This window comes from Phyllostomus discolor, chromosome 8, assembly GCF_004126475.2.
Source record: "Phyllostomus discolor isolate MPI-MPIP mPhyDis1 chromosome 8, mPhyDis1.pri.v3, whole genome shotgun sequence".
NCBI classification, from domain to species: domain Eukaryota; kingdom Metazoa; phylum Chordata; class Mammalia; order Chiroptera; family Phyllostomidae; genus Phyllostomus; species Phyllostomus discolor.
In genome coordinates, this window is record NC_040910.2 from 77,709,313 (window position 1) to 77,733,902 (window position 24,590).

Consider the following 24,590-nt stretch of genomic DNA (forward strand, 5'->3'; position numbering starts at 1 on the left):
TCGTGTCTCTGAGTCCTTTTGTCCCTCGCTGCTCTTTAGGAGAAGGGGGGCTTTTGGACAGGGGGACTTGTACGCGGGAGTGTGGGTGGCACCATGCGTGGTCTGATAGGACGGTGTGGGGTCCCCTGCCCGGCCTGTGCTGATGCCCCACGTCTGTGGTCTGGGAGAGGTGATCAGAAGCAGCCAAATAAAAAGGAAGCCATCATTTCTGTGTGCTGCCAGCACGCCAGGACTGGGCCCCGGGGCCCAGGTGGGCAGGCAGGCCTGAGCGGCTTGAGGCCTGGGGGCTCACCCTGCAGGCCCAGGTATGTATGTGGTGGCATCGAGTCAAGATTCCAGCTGTGGCTGAGTGTGTGTGGGGGGGGGCACTGTGGGAAAGGACATTATGGGAGAGGGGGAGCAAGGCCTGGGGGACTAAGGGTGTGGTCAGCCCCATCTCCGGACCCCTGCACATCTGCCACCGGCAGCCAGCCACAGTGAGGAGGGCAATGAAAACAGAGTCTGGGCCAGTCTCAGAGAAGAAAGCTGAAGGTAGGGCCGAGGACTGGGGGTCAGTGAGTCCTGCCTGTCCCCCGCGTGATGAGGTGGAGCTCCCAGTGAACCAGTGCAGGCAGGGCCACTGTGAGGGGTGGCCATAGAATCCGGGAAAGATTATGGGGAGGGGGCTCAGGGAAGTAGCCCCTTTCTCCCCAGAGATGTCTGGGGAGCTGCCCTCACCCGGGATGAGTGCCCCTGTGCTCGAGTCTGACCGCACTCAGGCTGGCCTGGCTGGTGGCACAGGTCCCACTTGCTGGGTAAGGGCCCGTGTGTGCCAGGAAGGTGCCAGGAAGGGGCCAGGAGCTTTCGGGCTTCCTTGGAGAGCAGGGATCTTGCCCGTTGGGAAGAACAGTTAGACAGCATGGAGCAGGGAGCCCCCAGCAGCTGGAGAGGTGCCCTCAGCCCTGGAGGAGAGAGGCTTCCCCAGAAGAGTTGAAAGGAGGCTCTGCCTTCCGGCTGCTACACTTGGCATCCTGTCCCCAGCTCACAGACCCCCAATTTCACGTGGCAAGTGGCGGTGGCACAGGTCACAAGGAGGCTTTGACTCGGGGTCGTGAGGGTCATGGGGTCCAGCTGGGAGCGAAGTGTGGGATTCTGGCCCCAGCCCCGCTCCCCGAGCCTCCCTGTCACGAGGAGGCAGGGCCGCAGTCTGCAAGTGCACAGAGAAAGGCCAGGCGAGCCTGGGTCCAGCCTCTGCCCCTCCACAAGCTGCACGTGTGACCCATGGCATCACTTAACCTCTCTGAACCTCTAGTTGCTCACCTCTGTCCCGGATGAGTCCACCTCGGGGTAGCTGGGGGATTCACATTCCTCTGAAACACAGTTTCTGGCAATTAGAAGGTGTTCCATAAACTGTCACTGTCTATATATTGCTATGCTTTCATGACAGACCAGCCCGGGCCATGTTCCCACCCTGCTTCAGCCTGAGGCTCTTACTCTCTGCTAACATGGTACAATGACCAGCAAGCGCTGCTTCCCTAAATTCCAGGATAGAAAGAGCTGAGGGTTCCCGGGTCCAGGGGTGCTTTCAGCACCAGGGTGGCAAGGGTGCCCCCTGCAGGTGGAAAATCAAGTGTACAGCAGAAGTGGAAGGTCTGCTGGGGGCTGTGCAAGTCCCCTTGAAGTACAGTTGACCCTTGACAAATACGGGAGGGTTAAGGGTGCAGACCAAACACACAGTCGGAAGTCTGCCTGTAATTCAGATCAGTCTTCCACATATGTGGATTCCCAGCTGCAGACTGAAAACGCAGTTGAACTTTGAACATCCCAGGTTTCAACTCTGTAGATCTGCTCAAACACAAGATTGAAAAAATCCTCGTGTATGAGAAGGTGCGCAGTTCAAACCCACCCAGTTTTCCAGGGTATTTCTCAGGCTCCTCACTTACCAGCAGAGTAATCTTGGCAAATTGCCTCATGACGTTGAGCCTTGATGTTCCCATCTGTGTAATGGACTTACATAATAAGTACTTACATCTTAGGCTGTGGGGCAGACTAAATGGGATCATGCATTTAAAGCACTTAGCGTAGCACTTACTGACTGGAGCACTTACTGACTGGAAGCTATTAAGACATATTCTATTCACAAGGTTGTTACAAGCAGAGAATGCATAGGAAGGTGTCTTATAAAAAGTCCACAATGTATTAGTTACTATCATTGTTTTAGCAGGGCTGTGGGTTTGAGTGCACACACCTGTGTATCTGCCTGCTGACAAGTATTTGCCTGACACTCTGAGGGTTTTTGACACGCATACATCACGTTCCTGCTTACACAGATGTGTGGACGTGCGAGTAGTTGTGTGCATATGTGTATGTATTGATCTAATGGGCTCCCCCAATGCTTTAGGGGGTCCTAGGCCAGAATGCCCTTTAACTGTGTGCCTTATAGGCTTTGTGGAACCTTCGCTCGATTTTTTTTCCTGTCGCCAAGACCGTGTCCATCCTCCAAGCTAACTTACTTGCTGTGGAGAGAAGATAAATCTGTGACTGTTGAAGAAATGGAAGTCATCAACCAAGATAGGTTTGTCCAAATATAGAGAAGAACAGTTAGTACCAGGAGAGGTATGAATTGAGTATACAATGGAAAATACAGGAAAGAGAAAACATAGGTAAGGCAGAGCTGCTAAACTTATGGCTGAAAGAGACGAAGGATGGATGTACATAAGGACAGAAACCATGTATCTGTAGAGTTAGTGCCAACAGCCCACTCAAATAGTGTTTAGAGGGGAGAGTTAACTTTTAAAGGGTAGAGAGTAATAAAAATTGTAGCACGTTCACCCTGATCGAGTGGCTCAGGTGGTTAGAGCATCATCCCATACACCAAAAGGCTGTGGGTTCAGTTCCTGGTCAGGGCACACACCTAGGTTGCAAGTTTGATTCCTGGTCGGGTGTGTTTGGAAGGCAACTGATCGATGTTTGTCTCTCTCTCTCTCTCTTTCTCTCTCTCTCCCTCTCCTCTCCCTCCATCCCTCCTTCTTTTGCTCTCTCTGTAAAACCAATAAACATATGCTAGGGTGAGGAAGGTTAAAAAAAAAACAAAACTCTAGCACTCTCAGCAAGTTTACAGATCATAAAGCACTCTTGTGCACTCGGTATCTTGGAGGCCTGTGCCCTCCACACTGTAGCCTCCAGCTCGCTGCAGACAGGACCTCACCTCTCTAGCAACGGACAGAACATGCCAACGCAAGTCACTGACAATTGTGACAGCCAGTGTCGTCGGCACATGGAGGAAGGGACACATGTACAGATTTCTGGTTGTGCTGTGTACCTGTTCCCTTTTTGGTAAAGAAAAACTTGACAAAGCAAAAATAAAATATACTGCAAGGAATAATCCAAAAGGAAAATAAATCTGCAAAAAAGCAGTCCCAGCAGCGCTGTACATAATAGTGAAGGATGTGGTATAACATGGATGCCCAACCAGAGGGGCCTGGGAAAGCTCACTCCCGTGCTCTGCCCGAGCGCAAACTACGGTGAGGTGGGAAGCAGGCCAGCAAATGTTCCGTGCCGCTGACTGTGGCTGTAGACGAATGTGTAGGCACAGCAGGGATGTGAATGGGGTTAATATCCATCAGATTTTTTGTAATTGTTTTTAAAAGGTGAAAGATTTTTCTCCTTAGGGCACCTTCCAAAGAGAAACAGGGAAATGTTTTGAGGAAGGAAGGACAGTAAGGACAAAGGATCTCAAGTAGCTTCCCTTAGAGGGACCCCACCTTACAGGTGTGTGAAACTGGGGTGCTTGCATTGGAAGCATGATCACATGGAGTTTGTTTTTTAAGATTTTATTTATTTTTAGGGAGGGAAAGGGAGGAAAGAAGAGAGGGAGAGAAACATCAGTGTGTGGCTGCCTCTCACACGTCCCCTACTGGGGCCTGGCCCACAGCCTAGGCATGTGCCCTGACTGGGGATGGAACCTGTGGCCCTTTGATTCTCAGCCTGCACTCAATCCATTGAGCCACACCAGCCAGGGCTGATCACATGGAGTTTTCCTCACACTTGGCGTGTGCGTGTGTGTTTGTACAGATACTACTGCCCCAGGAGCAGGTGAGCCGGGCCCCAGAAGTCCTCAGTGAGAAGAGGAACTTGCCTCCTCACCCCACCCCATCAGCCCCGTGGGATCCCTGACCGCAGGGAGCCAAGGGTAGGAAGGGCTGCGGGGCACAAACCAGAGGGCTGCCTTCCCCCTTCCCCATTGATTAGGCTCCAACTTCCTTCTTCTCTGAGGTCTGCCCCTCCCCACATCCACCCCACTACCCGAAGGATGCCCTCCAGTGTGCAGGTCCACTGTCCCCTCCACTGCACATACCTCGGCGTCCTTTGTGCTGAGGGCGGCTGAGGCTGGGGGCTGGCAGGGCCGGCATGAGTGTTGGTGCAGACTCACCTTGGGTGCTTGGTTGGAGTTTTCATCTTCCTCCAGTTCACCCTGCTGCCCTCAACGATGAGCCAGGCACTGGGCCAGGGAGCTGGGTGTACGCCTGCTCCTCTGTGACCTCATAGCCCAGCAGGGAAGAGGGACAGAGAAGGGAATGAGATTCTTCAGCTCCCTGTGCCCATACTAGGAAGCAGCCAGCTGTGGACCAGAAGGCGGCCACCCATCTGTCTGGCTGGGCAGGGGAGGCAGGCAGGCCAGGTGCAGGTGGGGTCGGAGGAGCTCAATGCTCCCTTCTCAAGGCTGCAGCTGACCCTGCGGTTCTGCAGAAGATGGGCCCAGGGTCCCCAGATCCTCATGTTAAAAAATCTAAAATGCCTATTTTTTGTGAAATAGATTTAAAAAACTCCACAACACTTGTTGAGTCAATATTGTGTGAGTGAAACCCACTTTATATAATGAATGTGGCCCCTGGGCCTCCACTTAAGACTTCATTTGGGATTTGAGGGAGTGGGAGGCTGGAGCAGGACCCGGCTGCCACAGGAGCAGCTGGCTGGGTCAGCTCTGTGGCCCTGGAGCCCCAACCAGGTAATGCCTCTCCCTGCCTCTCCCTGCCTCTCCTCGATCTTCCCCACCTCCCCCATCTCCCCTGCACCCTGGTTTCTGCGCCACCAGTGCTCATGCCCCGCACCATCAGGCCACTAGATGGCACCAGGAGCCCAGCATCTCACAGAGATAGGGTGGACCTGAGTGCTTATCTATGTCCTGAATACCAGCCCACCCAGCCATGGGCCTCCCTGGGGACTTCTTGGCTTTTTCTTTTCTCTTTGAGTTTTTATGAAGTTCCCTCAAGTCCCCTTTGTGTCAGGTTGGTTCTGTCTTCGAGGCCGGCATTGCCCAATAGAAATACAACACAAACCGCCTTTTAAATTTTTTAGTAGGTACATTAAAAAAGGTAAAAGAACATAGGTGACATTATTTTAATAGTGTTTTATTTAGCTCAGTACATCCAAAACATCATGTCAAAACAATGTTCAAAGTATTGGTGAAATAGTTTACATTCTGTTTTTTTTGTACCAAGTGTTGGAAGTTCTGTGTGTTTTATACTCATAGCACGTGTCAAACGGGACGAGCCACACTGGGCGCTGAAGCCGTTTGTCTGGAGGCTGCGGAGCAGGCTGGGCAGCGGTAGGCCTGTGGGGGGCTCGAGCTTGGCCACCCGAGGGGTAGCTGCCAGGCTGTCACATGGAATTCTGTCCAAGCTGGATGCTGACTAGCGTCTCAGGGTCTCAGGGACCCACCCTGCCACCCTCTGCAGGAGTCTCATGTTCAAAAGGGTGTTAGCACATTTCCCAGAGTTCCTGGGCAAGGGAGCTTGGCTCGCCCCTCCCCCCACCCATTTCAAGGCTGCCCCTGGCGTGGGTGAGGATCCTTCTGAGGACCTAGGTGGGGAGGGAGACCCTCCACACCCCATGCAGGGCAGACAGCCTCCGTCTCACTGCCCTGGAGGTCTTTAGTTTGCAAGTAACGGCAGATTTCCTTCACTGAGCAACAGTTCTTAATTTAATGTTGTCATATTCATCGAACCTGAACATTTGTCCCAAACTACTTTTGAAACTGATTTGCCTCCAGGAGTCCTTTTAGCCCCCCTGGCGTGGGGCTCCTCGCTGCTCTCCTCGCCTCCCTCTGTGGCAGGGTCCTCACTCTCTCTGGCGCCACACTCCCTCCTGCACCCGCGCCACTCCTGCTGGAAGCAGCATTTGGAAGCCAGCTAGAGACACAACCCAAAGCCATTCCTCTCTGCTAAACCCGTTCGTTTGCTTCAGACTAGCCCCCGACCCAGATCAGACCAGAGATTGGTGTCTGGTGAGGACTGGTGTCAGTTTGAAATGGATGTCTCTTTCCGAGTCCAGGCCTAGGTCCACTGATCTGTGATCCAAATGCATCTGAATGGCGACCACCCCTCTGAGGCCCCTCCCATCTCTGACTTCCCACCTCCTCTGGTGCACGCCCCCAGGGCCTGAAACCCTTAGCCACCCCCTCCTCTAAACCACACACACACAGATACACAGAAGCACACCCTGGTGGTTCCAGGTCACTCTTTTGGGGACAGGGGAAGAGATGCCGGGAATAAAGAAAAGGAGGCAGAATCAGAGGGAGGGACATAAGGCAACAAAGTCACCGAGGACCAGATGGGACAGGCAGCCAGGACCGAGGCCCTCAGAGTCAGCATGCGCCCCCAGAGGCCCCCAGTAGGAAGACATTTGCTTACTCTTTGGCATCACAGAAAAGTTCTGATGGGCATGAGATGGGGCCAACACTCCCCTCAACACCCCTCTGCCCCTCACCTTGGTGAGCAGCTCAGAAACCCACTCAGAGGGCCCTATGGGTCCTGGCAAGGCCCTGCAGGGGCCTCACTGGTGCTCGATCTCCCCTTGGCTCCCAGAGCCTGTTCTCCATCCCTCCGGGAGCTGGAGATCATGGTCGGGGTTCAGGGCCCGGTGTTTCCCTACAGATAGGAGGAAGCAGCAGCCTGCTCCAGTGGTGGAAAAGCGGAGGGCTCAGTTTTCTGGGACAGTTGAAGACACACCCCCGTGAGACCCACTTTGTCTTTTTGCCTGTCCAGAGCCCCCAGCTGAGAGGAGCAGGTCTTGTGGCTGCAATGGAAAGCGGAGGCCAGCCTGAGTCCCTCTGGGCTGGGCCGGGCTGGGCAGAGCAGGGCTGGGCTGGGGCAGAGGCAGAACACTGCTGGGCCGTTCTCTGGGGAGAGGGGAATTGAAAAGGGAAAGCATCTCTGAGGAGGGCAGAGAGGGAGGGAGGCCTTGTGGCATGCACACACACACACACACACACACACACACACGCACACGCACACACAGCCGCCCTGACTTAGCCTAAGCCTCAGTCTGGAGAGCAGCATCTTCTCTCGGCTCCTGAAGCGGCTTTCTGTTGCTTCCCCGCCCATCCGTGCTGTCAGCAGCACCAGCAAAGTTGACCTCGAACTTGAACGGAACTGAAGTCTCTGGCTCCCAGGAGCTCTGCTGGGCAGCAGGCGGGACCCAGACTCTGAACTCTGTTGGCCTGGAGAAGCCGACCCTCCCGATCTACAGCTGGCCCGTGCTCCCTGGGGACACTTCTGCCTCTGACCTGCAGGCCCCCCAGGCTGGGCTGAGGAATGGTGCGCTGAGTCCCTCCGGAACCCCCTTATCACAGCCTGGAACCGAAGCAGCCCAAGGCCCAAGCCGACATGGCCGACCCCGTGCAGCCTCAGTTTTCCCCCATGCGGGAACCTGGCACCGCCTCACCCCCCGACCTGCCCGAGATGGAGATGCTCCTCACCAAGGTGGGGGACAAGGATGACAAGCCCCCGAAGCTGTCCAAGTCCCTGTCAGGGGCTCTGGACCTGGAGCAGAATGGCCATGGCCTGCCCTTCAAGGCGGCGCCCGGGGGGCGCCAGGAGGCTTCCCTTCCCCGGTCGCCCTCTCGAGCCAGCTCCAGACGAGCGTCCTCCGTTGCCACCACCTCCTATGCCCCGGACCAAGAAGTCCCCAGAGATTACCTTATCCTGGCAATCGCCTCCTGCTTCTGCCCCGTCTGGCCCCTCAACCTCATCCCCCTCATCTTTTCTATCATGGTAAGCGCTGCTGTTTGCTCCAGGGCAGGGGCTGGGCCCAGGGGCGGTGGGCACGCTCCCTGGTGCCTGGTGTGGGCGTAGGGAGAGCTGGGCGCGAGGGGCTGGGGGGCGAGACTCCCTTTCTCGGCTGGCCTACTGCTCCCCCTGGGAGAAGGGCCGCGGGGTCAGGAGAGCCGTTGTTTGCCGTCCTCTCTCATCTCTGCTCCTGGGTCCAGCTTGACTTTGCACACAGCCCTGCTGGGTAGGAGGCCCAGGGAGCCCCCTGGGGCTAAGTTCCAAACTACAGAACGCAGCCAAGTCGGGGGGTTTGTCTTTGGTAGCAGTGTGGCAGAGGGTTCTCCTGAGGAGTCATTCCCGAGTAGAGCACATTATCAGCAGAGTTGCAGCTGCCGTGGAGGCCCAGGGCCCACATTCTCAGGAGGGGAGCCAGCCTCCCCATAGTGCCCCCTGCCCCTCACCCGGGCCACCTGGGTGCTCTTGGGCCCTTTACCAGCTCTGGTTTCCAAGAGCCAGAGGTGGTTCCCTGCCATGCCCTGGGGGCCTGGGGGCCTGGCTCCCTGGGGGATGGTGCTTGCTGGGGCCCTCCGGGCCTTGGCAGCTGTACTGACCTGGCATCTGCCCTCAGGGCAGGGGCGGTCCGAGCCGGGGTGGGGAACGTGGCAGAGGGCACGGCTCGACTTGCCAAGGAGGGCACGTGGGCCCATCTGTCTCCTCACACACTCGTGCTGCAGGGTTTGAGTGCATTGCCTCAGACTGCCCCCAAACCAAGACATTTGGATAGAGCTCCTTGCAGAGGAGCCACGGAACATGTCAGCAAATGTGACTTCTGAGGTCTAGGAAGAAGAGAGAGAGAGAAAGATGGGGCAGGCAGTGACTTCTAGAATGAAGTTAGGAGCCGGGAGCAGTGAATGGGGAGCCCAGGACTGGCCAGGGCCAGAGGGCTGGGTGGGGAGAGGCCGTCTGCTTCCCTCTGTGGTGACGTCACTGCTGAGTCATCTGTCACCAGGCCCCTGGGAGCTGTGGTCACTCTTGCTGTTCCCCGCTGTCCTCTTAGAAAGTCCCTATTTTCTCACACTTCCTGTCTACCCCACTGATGCCCAGTCCCCAGATGGGGACACCTTCCCCAGCCCCCACCAAACCTAGCACCACTTGCCAGGATGTCAGGGCGCACTGGCGGCGTCCCTAAGTCAGAGGGACTTGGCGTGGGCACAAGAGCCAGGGCTGGGCAGGGCCCAGGGTGGGGTCTTTGAGGAGCTTCCCGTGTGCCTGCTGCAGTCCAGGACAGCTGGGGGCAGGGCCCAGCCCCAGGTGCAGCCTGCGCTCTGGGCGGAGCCGTCTCTCGGTTACAGGGAGAAGCCCGGGAGGGGAGGCAGCCTTGGGGAGGAAGACCGCACAAGGGCCCAGGAGAACACAGTTGCTAGACTCTGTCCCCTGGCGGGGGTGGCAGGTACAGGCAGCCGGCAGAGCTGCCTCTGTTAGAGGAAACCCAAGCCCAGATTGTGAAGCCAGTGAGACCGCTCTCGAATTTCCATGTTCTCCTCAAGTTCCTGAGTCAGGTGTGATTGTCACCGGCCGGGGCAGGGACAGAGTGCTAAACCAGACAACATCACCAATTCCCTGGGGGCTCCAGTCCAGCGGGGGGGAAACTTCTAAACAGATCCTTACAACACATTGCAAGAAGTATTCACACTAGAAAAAACCCCCCCACAAGGCATTGTGTTGCCTTGGGCAAGTGACTCAAACCTCTCTTCTCAACATTCTGGTCTGCAAAATGGGCTGCCACCACAGCACCTACCTGTGGGGCCGTGCGAGGGTGAGGTGAGACGGGCCCTAGACAGCGCTCGAGAACAGCAGCCAGCACACGGGCGGCTGTCTCACAGGAACGGCCATTCTGCGGCAGCTGCCCGTCTCCCTGGTGAGGGCTGGAAAGCATCTCGGGGTTGCTATGGGCATTTTTTAGAGCTTTGAAATATAATCCACATGGCATACAGCTCACCTACCTAAGCGCATGATTCAATGACTTTTAGTATATTCACAGCTAAGTGCAGCCATGGCCACACTCAATGTGAGAACATTTTTCTCACCTCCAAAAGAAACTGTACCTTTTTTCTATCACCACTGCCCTCCTCCACCTCTTCCTCAGTCCCTCCCAAACCCGAGTGGCCGCTGATCTTTCTGTCTGTGTGGATGGGCCTCTCCTGGAGGTTTTGTATAAATGGAATCCAACCGTGTGTGGTCCCTTGGCGACTGGCTCGGTTCACACTCGGCAGAGCGTTTCCAAGCTCCGCAGGGTTTGGAGTCAGAGAGCAGTGTGGTCAGATTTCCATTTTGGAGGGCTGGTCCTGTGTCGGGTGAAGGGAGGGACCAACGGGGCCTTCTGAGCCTGGCATTCGGGAGAGGGGACCTGTGCAGGCCTGCAGGTGAGAGTGACGAGGCCGGGACCGTGGTGGGGGCAGGGGAACCTTCTTACAGTGGCACCACGGATCCTCCTTTCCGTCAACCATTCACTTGAACGGCGAGTCGCATGTTTGGGGGGAGCTAAGAGGTGCGGGATGATCAGGGCCCTGTGAATGAACGTGTCTTCATGCACCAGGCACCACGTTAGGCATTCGGGAAGTGGTCAGATAAGATGAGGCCTGTCTGGCGTGAGAAGGATGCGGGAGCGTGGTGGTGCAGGGAGGCAGACCTGCTCCGGGAATTTAACTTTCATCCTAGTGCTCTCAGGAGCCGCTAAAAAGATTTAGGCAGAGGTGTGATGTGGTCAGATCATATTTTAAAACCAATACCCAACAGCATTGTGGGAAATGCACGAGAGCAGGCAGGATGGGGATCAGGGAGACCCCGCAGGAGGCCCTCGAGACTGCCCAGGTGGCGAAGGCCGGAGCTGAGCTGTGTGCCCAGAAAGGCGGGCACCAAGGAGGGAAGGAATTGCTAAGGAGGTAGGAGCAGTGATTGCTTTTGGCTCCTGGATAGTCACCCCCAAAACAGTGGAACTGCCTTAGAGAAAGCTCCATAGCATACAGCATTTAAGGGGCCGGCAGAGGGAAGTGGACAGAAAAGGTTTTTGAGAAGAAGATTCCAGGAGGTGGGAGGAAAACTGGAAAAGAAAGAGACACCCAGGTAAGAGCAAGTTTGAAGGAAGAGGGAGTCTCAAACGTTGCGGAGAGATCAGGTTCGATAAGGATGGGAGTGTCCCCTGGCTTGGCCAATCACAGACCCTGGGGACCCTAGTGATGGAGAAGCTTGGGCAGAAATGATTGACAAGGTGAGTTCCCTGAAGAGCAGAGAGATGGGACTCAGAAGAAGGACTTCCTTCCTGGGAGCTTCCTTCCTGGGACCTCATTGCACCACCCAGGGTGGGTGGGTGCCTCTTCCTTCCTGGGAGCTTGGAGGAGAGGCCTGAGGGCAGAAGCAGATAGAAACTCAAAGAAAAGGAAGTTGGTTCACGCTGTACAGGACCCATGCCACCAGGGACAGGGAGGGCAAGGTGGTCTGCTGGGAGTTGAGGGCCTGACAGCAGAGGAGAGGAGCAGTGACTAGGGACAGATGGGTCAATGGCCCGAGGGCTCTGCTGAGGCTGGAGACCTGGGCCTGAGTTGTCATCAGCCTGCGGTGGTGTGGCTTTTGTCCAGCTGCAGATGTAGAGTCCCTGATGTGACACTGGGCCCACCCAGACCTGCGGATGGCAGAATTGCCACGAGGGCGGGACCAGGTGGCACAGAAGACGCGAGCCGGGGTGGCTGCGATGCTGCACCCAGGATCGGGCTGGACTGGGAGGGAGCAAGGCCCAGGAAGATGGCTGTAGCCATCTATAGGGAGGCTGGTCTCAGGCTGGGGCTCAGAAAGGTCAAAGGGCAGGTGCTATGAGAGAGCAAGGGTGAGAGGGAGATTGGGGACTTGAGATTTCAGAGGAGGAGCCAAGGCAAGTGTGAAGTATAGCTGTGGAAATGAATTTCTAAGGGGAACTGTCAGGAGCCAGCGAGAAGGAACCTGAGGAAGCCCAGGAATGAGGGAATATTACTAACACCAAGTGCTTGCTAAGGGTTAGGCACTGGTCCAAATACTTTATATATATTATCTCATTTCAGTCAGACTATAATCCTGTGAGGCCTAGGTATTGTCACTGCTCTCCATGCACCGGTGAGAAACTGAAGTGTGGGCGTGTGAAATAACCTGCTTGTCAGTGATCGGGAGCCCAGGGTGGGGTGCCCGGGGCCCAGGGCGGGGTGCCCGGAGGCCAAGCTCTTGTTCCCACCCACTCCACAGCCTGCCTCCTGAATCCGAGGGCACCCAGTGGAGAGCACTATTGGATGTGCCCACAGCTGTCTTCCCTCTTCTGGGAGCCGGTCAAGTTCATGGGAAACTCCCGTTTCCCAGGGAGGGAGGGGTCAGTTATTCACCTAGGGCTGAAACCCTCGGTCCCACCTGAACAGCATTAGGGTGAAGGAGGGCCGGAGGGTGTGGAAAGGCAGTCAAGTCTCCTGGGCTGGGGTCTCGGGTGCTGGGCCAGACTTCAGAACTCCTTGCCTGAGGTCCTCCCACCGGCTACCAGGTGAAGGGCCAAACCTTTGATCTGGGCTGGAAGGAGACCCCCAGCCCCGGCAGCTTTTCTACAGCTTACTGTCTGCAGAGTGTGTCCTGACACACGGCTCACAGAGTCTGGCTAAATGTCCCCACTTGACAGACGAGGCACCTGAGATGCACGGAACAGTGTGCTGCCCACGGTCACACGACCGGGAAGAGCCACATCAGCTGCGAGCTGAACCCAACGTTCTCTTGTGGTCCCACCCTGCATCTCCCTTTGGGGGTGAGGACAACGTGCCCCTCCCAGGGAAGCCAAACCTCCTGCAGGGCGGGAGGAATTTCCCTTCCTTCTCTGTTTGCCTGCCCCTCCCCCCACTGTTCTCCCTGCCTCCAAATCCATCAGTGGAGACAATGGACCATCAGCATCCTTCCCACGGTGGCTTCCCACCCACTACACAGCCTTTGACAGTGAGTGGGCTGCTGGCTTGGTGGCTCAGGGGCTGTGTCTGAGGAGTTGTTCAGACTCAGCCGTGCTCAGAACCAGGCCTCCTGTGAACCTCCTGCGGTGGCCAGGGCAAGGCTGGCTTCATGCATTTTACTTCTGGGTCAGGCTGAGAACGGCCCCCTGTTCCTCAATGCTGGCAAGGTCTCCCATCCACGAGGGCAGTGGGGCCCCAGGCAGCGGGCTTTGGCTTGACAACAGTTATAAAACACGTATTAGACCTGGGTGAGCGTCTCAGTTCTGTCCCTGCTAAGCCACACGGCCATGTCCAAATCACTCAGCCTCCTTCCTTAGCCTCAGTTTCCTTATCTGTAAAATAGGTGCCATAAAACCATCTACCTCAGCGTTCTTGGGAAGACTAGATGAGTTAATGTGTGTGAAAGCACCGAGTGCTGAGCGCACACACCGTAAGCAGAAGTGGTCGCTGTTCTTACTGACACTGAATGAGACCGCAGTGTCGGGGGAGAGGGCAGATCCCCAGGGGACAGGCAATTCTGACTCCACCCAGTTTGGGGACACTGAAGTCTCACCCTCATTGCACCACCCAGGGTGGGTGGGCGCCTCTGAGCAGCCCCTTCTCCGTAGGGGGTTCCTGCCACGTGTGGGAGCATTGCAGAGGTCCAGAGCGGCTTCAACACACCTTTTCTCAGACGGTTTAAATGACCTCGCTATTTAACTGGCATGTTGCAGGCTCACTACCATTCATGTAGGTATTCATCCGTTCACTCCACAAGAGTGCGGAGTCCAAACCAGGCCTGACAGTCAGCTGGCCAGCTGGCTTAAAATACTGTCAGGTTTCCGAATCAGTTGGTAACTAGCTGCCATCTCGGGCTCCTAAGCATTTCCCATTCCTCCTAACCACCATCGCAGCTGCCCTGACTGCTCCCCAGGACTCCCCACCATCGTTCCCCACTCTTCAGCAACTGGAGGGTTCATCTCCAGTCAGGGCATCCGGAAGCAACTGTGGTGTTGCAGAGGGAGGTTGTGAGGGGGCTGGAGAATCACCTCCCTGTGGCCACGCTCCTCCCACTGGTTTCAGCCTGGGAGCACCACCCCTGCCCCACGTGCTCTCAGACCTCAGGTGTCACCAGTGCCTTTCCTCCCCCCTCTGTTAGCCCGAATCCGTCTCTCCCGCACCGTCCCCACAGCCGCTGCAGTCACCATGGTCTGTTATCACAGGCATTCTGGTCATCGCTACAACTGTTCTTGTGCCTTCCACTTAAGCCATTTGGTACAAGGAGATGATGCCACTTAAGTGGGGAGGAGAGAGCAGCTGGGTCTTACTCATAAAAAGAAATGAAGGTGCCCTGGCTCGGGTAGCTCGGTTGGTTAGAGCGTCGTCCCCACACGCCTAGGTTGCAGGTTCAAGCCTCAGTGAGGGCACATATAAGAATCAACTGATGAGTGCATAAATGAGGAGAACAACAAATCCATGTTTCTCTTTCTCTAAGCAATAAAACAAATTTTTTTTAAAGAAACGAAGGGTCTTCTTCCATCCTGCAGTTAAGGAATGAACCTTCTGTTTGGTAATTAATAGGGGGGAGGACAGGGAAGGGTGGATTCAGATATTCAGATATGAGTGCCAGCTAGTGGTGTGAAACTTCTGTACCTAAAAGTAGGGTTCTGCTCTGAAAGGCAGTCCTGTCCCCTCTGTGTCACAGATCAGAACACGGAGACATGCAGCACAGTGGAGAGGTTCGCACTGCACGGTGTGGACACCGGGCCTGACGCAACAGAGCAACCGAGGCCGGGTCCGCCCTGCCCGGCCTGACTGGGGAGCAAGGCCTGGAGGCTCCGTGGGCAGAGAAGGGACCGGGCTCCGTGTGACGTGCACAATCCCCCCAGGTCCTCCCTCCCCTCTCCGTTTCCCATCCCCAAGCAGCCACATGTGCCCCTCGTCCCGCAGCCCTGAATGACACTGCGCTCACAGGCATTTCTCTGGGAGGTGGGGCAGGACTCCTCTCAGACCCTGCTCCCCTGCCCTGGCCCACCAGGCTTACAGCCAAGAACCAGCCCCTTGGTCACGGCTCAAGGTAGCCCCAGAGTCTTTAAAGCCCAACCTCCTAGAAATCCCTGATGCCTTTCTGTTATGTTGCCTTCTCTTCCCTGCAGTGTGGCCTTGGTGTTGCAGTCCTGAGTCTAGTGACCTGGCTGGCCACTCAGAGAGCTGGAGGTGGCATGGGTCAGGATGCCAGATATCTTTCCTGTGGGACTTACTATCCTTACTCCTTTCATTAACCCCTGTTACTCTGGAGCCTTCCACTGGCTGGTCCAATGGTTAAAAGACAGACTCTCCTCTCATTCTTCTTCTCTCTGCTTTTATTCTTTACTTCCTCAACAATGCCTGGATCCTTACTAGTGTCTTCCCCTAAGTTACGTAAGGATGCCAGGGTTGAGGATGCATGATCCCTGCCTTCGAGGAGCTTACAGGCTGAAGAAAGAGACAGACACAGCTACCAGGTGGTGAGAGAGAACAAGAGAATGGGGCGAGGTGCTGTGGGAGCCCCAAGGAGGGCCGATGGCTTGTTTGTAAGAGCCAAGGGAAGGTTCACTGGGGGTGGCTCTTGAAGGACGAGGATGAGCCGTTGAGGTGGCAATGTGGTAATGAGAAAAAGCATCTCAGCAGAAACAGTATGTGCAGAGGCACAGGGACATAAAAATGTATCTCTTTTATGGGAGTTGTGTGACCAGTCTTGCATTTCAAAGACCTCACCTTGGCTGTTACGAAGAGGTTGGATGGGGCAACGGGGGAGCAGAGAGACCAGTGAGCAGGAGGCTGATGCAATCTCCAGAGGAAATACACACAGGGAGTGGACTGGGGCAGTGGAGTGGCCTAGAGAGGTAGGGACAGAGCTGAGGCACATTAGCAAGGTCAGGAATTCTTACGACTGTATTTGAGGGGGGAGAGCCAGAGGGGGAGTCCAGGAGGGGCGATGCTAGGATTCTCTCTCAGAAATGGGAGCTGTAGCACGCAGCTCAGCAACAAGGCTTTGCTATTCACAGAGCACCTGCCAGAGCCGGAGCCTTGCGGAGGCTGGGTGTTGAGCATGAGGATGGAAAAAGGACTGTGCTCCACTGGGGACGCAGATACGGGAGGGTCTTCTTCCCCTATCCTCCCATCCCACCGCCATCAAGAGGAGGAATGACAGAGAAAAAGGAGGAGAGGCGGGTTCCTGGACACAGAGTCAGCATGTGATGAGCGCCCTACCTGGGCGGCTCTGAAAGCAGTGCCGTAAATCTCACCTAGACCCGCCGGAGAGGCTGGTCTTCCACGACGGGTCGGCCTCCTCTGCCCAAGTGGACGGGTTATGCTCCTTTATCCTTCTCAGACTCAGTGGAGGGAAGGGGATCCCCTGTTAACAGCACAAGTATTTCATTACTGTACCACTGAGCACTTCCTCCTGCCGGGCACCACACTGAGCCCCCAACTTGTATGATCTCACTCAATCTCCACAAAAACCCAGTGAGCTGGGTACCAATTTCCCCTGATGAGGAAATCGAAGTGTAGTGAAGGAAAGCCCACCTGCCCACGGTCGCACAGTTGGTAAATGATAGAGCTGGGACAGGAGCCGGGAGGTCTGAATCCGGACCATGTGTGCTCAGCAGGGTGCCCCTCTAGGGAGCTGGAGGACACGCCTGCTCCCAGCTGGGTCCCCACTGGGTCCGGCTGGGCTGGTGAGTCTCGGGATGGGCTGCTGCCTGAGCGCCACTCTATGGCCCTCCTCAAGCCAGACCCACCTTCTCTTTCCCTCCCACCGGATGACATCAGTCCCTTGTTGCGGATAGCCCTGAGGTCCAGAGGCACGAACGCTCGCAACTTCCTGCCCAGATCTGCCTATGAACCTGTCCAGGTGTGAGGTCACCTGCACCCACATTCAGCCAGTCTCCACAGACCGGAGTGCTCTTGTCCGCTGCCTATAGTGCATCCCTTTGCTCAAGACCAGACCTGCTGCTGCCCTGGGACGCTGGGGTGCTCGTCACTCCTCGGCCTTTTCACCGCCCCCTCTGCCCTGGATCTTTTTCTTTTCTGTCCTAGAGAAATCCCCAGTGTGTCTCAGCCGGTTGTACACTCTCCAACAGGGCAAAACCCAGATTCTGTTTTGTGAGAGCTAGGCCCCTGCTTGATCTGGCCTTTCTCTACATCTCAGGGTGCTTCTGTCATGATGCCGCCTTGTTCCAGGTCCTCATCTGTAAATGGCCTGATGACAACCCCTAACTAATAGGAGGATGAAAAGCTCTAGTGGATGGCAAGCATTTAACATAGTTCCTGACACAAGGTACATTTTTAAACAATGTTAGGGATAATTAGTATTCCTGAGGGGGTGGAGGAATTTTGGTGGGCTGCACAGAGGAGGTGGCATTGGAGCAAGCCCTTGAAGGGTGGAGAGGAGGTGGACAAATGGTATTGTGGGAACAAGTATGCAGGCCGGAGGAACAGCACAAGCAAAGGCGTGTGGAAGTTGGCGCTCATAGCTGGGTGGCTCAGACTGGCTGGGCCCGGCGGCTGTGGAAGAGACTAGGAGAGGATAAAATCAGGAAATGCAAAGCTGACCTGAGTTTGATCTGTGGTCTGTGGACAGTGGGCGGCCATGGGAAATACTTCGAGGAAGTGATTAACTCAGTCACCATCATCTTGCCAATCTTTTGCATCAGCTCCTGAATTCCAGCCTCCTCTCTGATCCCATAAAGCCTTTTAGAAACCATTCCTCTGCCTTAGCCTCACATCTTCACTGGCTCCCACTGCTCCTCGGGCAATAACCAACCTCCTCCCTGCGTGGGCAGAGCCCTGTGTGGCCTGGCTCCACCCTCTTCTTGCTCACTCTCAGCTCCATCCACACTGGTCTCTACCTAGTCCCTCCTGCTTCCCTCAGACAATGATGTATTGTGCAGCTACATGCTTGCCATGCAGGGTCTCCCTCGGGGTCTTTGCACATGCTTTTCTCTCTCCCTGCAATACTCTTCTTCCTTTTGAAAAAGGTTTATTTAAGTCTTACTCAGCCTTCAGTCCTGGCTGGTGTGGCTCAGTGGACTGAGTGCTGGCCTGAGAACCAAAGGGTCACTGGTTTGATTCCCAGCCAGGGCACAAGCCTGTGTTGTAGGCCAGGTCCTCACTAGGTGGTGTGCAAGAGGCAACCACACATTGATGTTTCTCTCCCTCTCTTGCTCCCTCCCTCCCCATCTCTAAAAATAAATAAGATCTTTTAAAAAAGTCTTACTCAGCCTTCACATCTTAGTCTAAATGTCCTTCCTCCAGGAAGTCTTCTTGGATTCCCCCCTTTTATAAGGCCTCACAGTACCAGGTACCTCTTTTCATATCACTCCCCACAGTTGCAAATTTACCTCTATTTGTGTGGTCACAGTGGAGGCCAGCCTCCCCACTAGGCCAGAGTCTCTGTGGGCTAGAGCCCGGAAATCCCTTGCACACTGCTGCATGCAGAGGCCTAGCCCAGGGCCTGGTGTAACTATCTGTGGAGTGAAATGTGGTTTGGAGGGTAGAATGCAGAAGAAGAGAGCTTGGGGCTGGGGGATTTTCAGGAGGCAATTGTCATGGCCTGCGTGTGAAGTGGCGCCTGGAAGGAGGGCAGGTGCAAAGGGCCTAGAGAGGGGAGTGGAGATGAAATTGACCAAGAACGGAAACTGATTAGTGGGGTGGGGAGGGAGAGGACTTGTGAGGAAGCAGGAGGACTCCAGGCTGTTGCCAATAACTGGGGCTCAGGCAAGTGCCAGGCCAGGAGCAGACCTGGGACGTTGGAAGCTATGGTTTGGGGCACGGCGAGTCTGGGTGGCTCTGAGACAGGAGATCGGGGCTGGTCTGGACGGGAACCATGAGTGAGGGTGGGAGTGGGGTTGGTCGGAATTCTGTGAGGTGAAGGGGACGGGACTTTGGGGAGGGGGTGCCCACGTGCAGAGCACAGAGAGGGGCCGGGTGGCCGCTCTGAACTTCAGCTGCTTCAAAAGTGGGCAACACCGATACCAGTGCACACTGGGTCACTCCCTGCTCTCCTGTGCACTTTATCTCAGACGTGTTCACAACAGTTAAAGCAGTAAAAAAAGTGGGCAACACTGCCAACCTCATAGGATGGCTTGAAGCTAAAAGATAACTTTGGTACAGTCCTGAGCAAGCCGCCTGGTACAAAATGAGGGCACAATAAGTCGTCATTGTCATCATCAACATCATCATCATCAAAGTACTTGACTAGATTTCCATCCTGAACTCAGGAGTCTCAAATGATCAGAAAATGAATACCCTGAGGCAGTCACACCTTTCACCGGCCCCTGCCTGCGCCTGTTCTGGCGGCCCAGGAAACACCAGGAGAGCAGGGACTCGAGCTCGCAGGCCAGCCCTTGCCAGCGAGTTGACGAGTGCACCATCCCTGGCAGGGGCACAGGGCCACCACGGGATCACCTGGGACACACCGCCTACTGAGCCCCCTGGGGCCTCTGAGGACGTCCTCTGTCCTTTGACGCCTCACCGCCCCCCTCACCCCCTGGGTTTCACCACTGCACGGGGCCGAGAAAACCCAAGCTCACTAAGGAGTGAAGTGTCAGGTGGGGCCCCTGTGAAGCCAGGGGTGGCTCCAGCCTTCCTGGTTCAAAACCAAGACAGCTGCCTTTCTGGTGTGACCTGGGAGGGGGCTTGGCTGATCAGGGGCATGGTTCCTGGGTAGGGAGGACCAGGGACTTTTTTTCTTTTGTGGCTAGAGGGGGTCACAGAGAAAAGGAGGCACAGGGACAGCCGTAGCATCTGGGTGCAGCCACAGCAGTGAGCCCAGCCCGGGGTCTGCAGAGACCTAGCTCACCTGCTCCCACCAGCTCAGTGTAGCCTGGGCCCGGTCCACCCTCTCAGGCCCTCGGTCTCCACTGTTCCACCCTGTGGTTCTGCGATTCTGCATTTCTCGGTTCTGCTTCCAGCTGTCCTCAGCCGGCCAAGGGCAGGCTTGGTTGGTGTCCCTGCCCCTTGAGTCCAGGCGGCAGGAGTGCCGGCTGCAGTGGGCACCGGGTATGTCCTGGAGGCCCAGGCCAGGCCCCCCACAGGGCTGCTGAGGACAGCCTTCCTGAGGTCTCTGCCACCCTCTCTCTGCAGTCTCGAGGTAGCGTGCAACAGGGGGACCTGGATGGGGCCCGGAGGCTGGGACGCCTGGCCCGGATGCTCAGCATCAGCTTCATCATCATAGGGATCATCATCATCATTGTGGCCGTGACCGTCAACTTTGCAGGTAAGGCCCAGCCGCATGCCAGCTTGCTCGCTGTGAAGACAGCCAAGGGCGCAGCCTGTGCCCTGGGGCAGGGGCGGTGGAAGGAAGGGACGAGCCCGTGGGGGCCACAGCCTATCCTCTCACTCTGGAAAAACCCAGTCCCTAGCAGTGACCAGCTGAGTAGGCCGGCTGTCTGACTCGCCTTTTGCCCGGAAAGCAGATTAAGGGGAAAGGGTGGAGAAAGAGCACAGGCCTAGGAGTCAGAGGCTCTGAGGGCCCCGGGCCAGTGTCTGTCTAGTCGGACCAAGGGCTTTTCAGGTCTAAAGCGGTAGGAAGAAGCCCCCAGCTCACCTGAGGTAATGGATATCACTGTCTTTGTAAACTGCGGCTTGTCACACAAGTGTCCATGCTGAGACAGCCAGGACAGGCCAGAGGCGAGCAATGCATGTGGCGAAAGTCAGAAAGTAACACTTCTGTGAGCACACAGAGGTGGCGCAAGGAAGTTATCCAAGCAGGGAACCACTTTCCAGGGTGACTCCAGGCTGCTCACAGGCCCACGAGCTTCAAGAGTCTCTGGGCTACGTAGCCAACGTGGTCCACCTCCCTCTCTTCACACACTCATGTCGGGAAGCCCCCAGGGACCTCTGCCCCTTGCAGTGACCACGCTAAGCTTTCCCCCAAAGACCTTACTCCGCCAAATGTGCTCCATGGACCAGCGGCCGTGGCTGCTGACCCCAGGAACGTGTCAGAAATGCGGAATCTCAGGCCCCACCCCAGACCCACAAGTCAGAATCCTCATTTTACTGAGATTTCCAGCCCAGTCATTAAGTTTGGGAGGCACTGGTCTAAGCTACAGAGTGTTCAACGCAGGGTAGAAAGCCTGGGGTTCTGTCATGGGGTCCTGGGCAGCCCCGGCCCCTGAGGAAGGGGAAGAGGTCAGGTTTGTAATCAGCTGGCCTGGGTTCGCAAGCCCCACCCTCCTGTGTGGACCGAAGCACGCTCCACAGTCTCTCTGAGTGCGACAGACATGCGGGTGCACGAGAGGCAGGAGCCCACTCGCCCAGGGCGTTAGCCTCAGTCTCCTTTGTCCTGCTGCTGCTTGTCATCTTAGCCACCACTCTTCACCGGCACATGACAACTACTGAACCCACAGTGGTCAAGGGAACTGGTTAGCTTTCACTAAGAAATTCAAGCATCAGTGGTTCTACGATCAGGCGTCACAGGCCCAGCTCCTTGCCAATCATCCAGGCCACAGCCCTCTCACTGGCAGGAGTGCAGCCCCACCACAAGCCCCCGACCACTCCCTGATCCCCATTGCCATTTCCCACAGGAAACAAACACCCAAACCCTCCACACGGGGACCCGAAGACCCGAGTTCTGGGCTCTGCTCTGCCTTCACTGTTCTTTCCCTTACAGTTCAGAAGAAATAGAAGGAACCAGGCCTCTGCACTAGCAGAGCGAACCAGCTGGAGTGCTCCCAACCCACACCCCACATACCTCGGAGGACAGGATGTGACTGCCAAGGACCCACCTGTCCCCAAGTTCCAAAAGCACACTCTTGGAAGGAAACTCCCAAGTCACTCCATCATCAGTCCATATCAGATGGGAAAAGCCAGAGGAAGGAAGGAAGGAAGGAAGGAAGGAAGGGAGGAAGGAAGGAAAATTTACTGTGAAAACTGCTGAGAAATGTGTCTAACTCCATGGACACAGACCGACGTTCTGACTCCAGCATTCTGGCTTTTCCTCATCCCCACACTTTCCTGGTACCTACTGAGCAGCACATACTGCCTGGGCAGGAGAAACCAGCCCCACGAACAAACAGGCGAACTGCAGTGGGGAGCGGGGCAGCACACTCCCTGCATGACCAGGAGCAAAGACGTGGCACTTTCTTTATCTTTGTATTTTCCTGGAGGAGGGGTAAGAAGGACTGTTTGCATGCCTTGTGCCACACGCCTGCTGCCATCCCAGCTGCGCCCTCACTCCAGAAGCTGGGAGCCGGAGCTGACACTCAGCATGTGGCCTGGGACCTCCGGCACACAGACGTGCAGCTGCCCTGGAAGGAGGCGAGGGCCACACCTAAATCCCCCATTGCAGGGTGGAGGTGGCCAGAGGAATGCTGGCGAAGAGGGGAACCGGGACAGTTTGGCCCATGGACCACCTCCCGAACTTTTCAGCCTTGGGAGTGTCTCTGCCAAGAACTACAACCCCGGGGAGTCTCCCAGGATGACCCAGCCCATCTTTTCCTCCCTCCCCGTGCGGTAGTCTGGAGCACCAACCAAGAACTCCTAGGGCCCTAACCTGCCCTGCCCTCCCCTCCCCTCCCATTGACCAGCGAGGACCCAGGGTCCTGAGCTCTCTCCTGGCATGGTCTGAGGTCCAAACTTGGGGCCCCAGGCAGAGTGGCTCAGATGGCCCCCAGCCCAGCCTCACCTGATGCTCTGAGCCTCACCCTGGCTCCTGGCCTCTGCAAACAGCAGGGGCTTTCCCTGGAGCAGGCTTTGGGATCAGCCCTGGGACGCTTCCCCTGGGCTTCCAGGCCATTAGCAGTGTTTGTGCTCCTGTAGGGAAGTGGGCCAGAGGGGTTTCATGAAAGTTTATTGTTTCTCGGTCTAGAGGATTCCAAGACCGAGGGAAGAGCTTGGCTGAAGGATCCAGTGTGGGGGAGTGGGAAGGGCCCCAGGTTTGGGAATACGCCCACCTGTGGGAGGCGGGACTGGACACCATGGCTTCTGTCTAAGGACCTCATGGGATGCCTGAAAGGACCGAGCAGGGCCCTGGGCTGCCCGACTGGCTTCTGGCCCCGGACTCTGCCCCACCTTCTCTTGGTACAGGCTCCGTCCACAGGGCCTCCCTGTGCCCACCTTCCCCATTGGTTTGGCTCCCAGACTCTCGAAGGGCTGCTCCAGGCTTCCCCGCCCTGGGAGGCCCTGCCCAGCAGCTGAGGTTGCTGTGCTCAGCAGCAGGGCAGGTTCCCAGCCCTGGCCAGACTGGCCCCAGGTGGGCCAGGCATGTTTCCCCCTTGGAGTCCCTACTAGTCTCTCCCACCTTCTGTGTAGGCCCCTGGGAGGGTGTCTGTTAGCATTGAGCCTCTGTCTGCTGGGCACTCCGTGTCCTCAGTGCAGTCCAAGCCTCAGCGACCACCAGGAGGGGAGGGGAGCAGAGGGATTCCTCTGGGGCAAGCTCTCCTGAGTCAGTGCCCCTCCCCTGCCCAGGGAATAAACTCCAGCTTCCACACACCCTAAAGGACGGGCTGGTTGGATTTGCTTTATGGCAACTTTGAGGCAAAAAGTAAAGATGCCCTGTTTGTTGGGGGAGTCTGGGGGTGACCCAGAGTATTTGTGTCATTTACAAGGTCAGGTCAGGCCAGGGGAGATGGGGGGTCACAGGCTGAAGCTTTGGAAGGAAGGGTCCTCAGTCGCAGGTCTCCCAGCTGGCACCCCGGGGTCCTCAGCTCCAGCATTTGAGGGAGAAGAAAGGCACCAGGGGAGACGATGGTAGAGGTGGGGCTCCGTCTACAGCGTGTGCACAGGGCCCAGCACGCACCCAGACATGCCCCACCCCTGAAGTCCTGTGCAGACTCTGCCACACACGCACTCACACGCATGTGCACGCTCATTTGTTCACACGTAAAACTCAGCTCAGGTGAGAAAGAAGCCACAGGAACAGGCACAGCTGGAACCTTCTTCCACTCAGACAAGAACAACTCGAGAGTCTTCTAGTCATCTGAGGGCGTAGCTCAGAGGTTTCCAAGGTGTGTGGAAGGCTTGGAGGCCCCCAGAGACCAGCTCCTCCGTCAGAGGAGAGCACGGGTCCTAAGGAGGAGAAACCTTTCGGAGGTAAGACAGGGAGGGAGGGTCCCCAATGCCCCTACCCACAGGTGGCCTGGCACCCCCAGGCCTCGCTGAAGCTGGAAGGAGCAGGGGCCCTGCTGCCCCAGCTCGGCTGTGGGCCTGGCCGCTGGCTGCATGGACACAGTGGCCTCCTGGTGTGGTCCCGGCTCCGGGCGCTGACCTGGCCTCCTTCCGGGTCCCATAGGGAGTGGAGAGGGCTGCCCTTCCCCTCTGCCGGCACCACACCCTCCAGTTTGCTCCTCTGTATTTCTCAGCATGGAAAGAAATAAAGCTGACCATACATGTGCACCCCAGGTCTGTGTGTTTGTGCTGCTGGGTTGCATGGATCAAGGGGTCCCAGACAACTGCTGGGGTGGGGGGTGGGTGCTTCTCTCTGGGCTGGGCCCCAGGAAGCCTGGGCACCACAGCCAGCACCAGGCATTGCCCCGGGCAAGTCACTGGTCCTCTCTGAGCCTCAGTTTCTCTGGTGAGGAAGGCAGGTCCC

At 56.5% G+C, this 24,590-nt stretch overlaps 1 protein-coding gene across 1 annotated transcript; it reads left to right on the forward strand.

Annotated features, from left to right (window-relative positions):
- Window positions 1–6,691: 6,691 nt before the first annotated feature.
- On the forward strand, window positions 6,692–24,400 carry TRARG1 (trafficking regulator of GLUT4 (SLC2A4) 1). Its single transcript, XM_036033303.1, has 3 exons — window positions 6,692–8,033; window positions 20,144–20,276; window positions 21,672–24,400. The coding sequence occupies exons 1-3, from the start codon at window positions 7,647–7,649 to the stop codon at window positions 21,683–21,685; spliced, it is 534 nt and encodes a 177-aa protein (XP_035889196.1). The 5' UTR covers window positions 6,692–7,646; the 3' UTR covers window positions 21,686–24,400.
- Window positions 24,401–24,590: the final 190 nt, after the last annotated feature.

Coding starts and splice junctions, on each gene's coding strand:
- TRARG1 (XM_036033303.1), top strand. CDS start 7,647: ATGGCCGACCCCGTGCAGCCTCAGTTTTCCCCCATGCGGGAACCTGGC. Junction 8,034..20,143: donor CCCTCATCTTTTCTATCATG/GTAAGCGCTGCT, acceptor CTCTCTCTGCAG/TCTCGAGGTAGCGTGCAACA.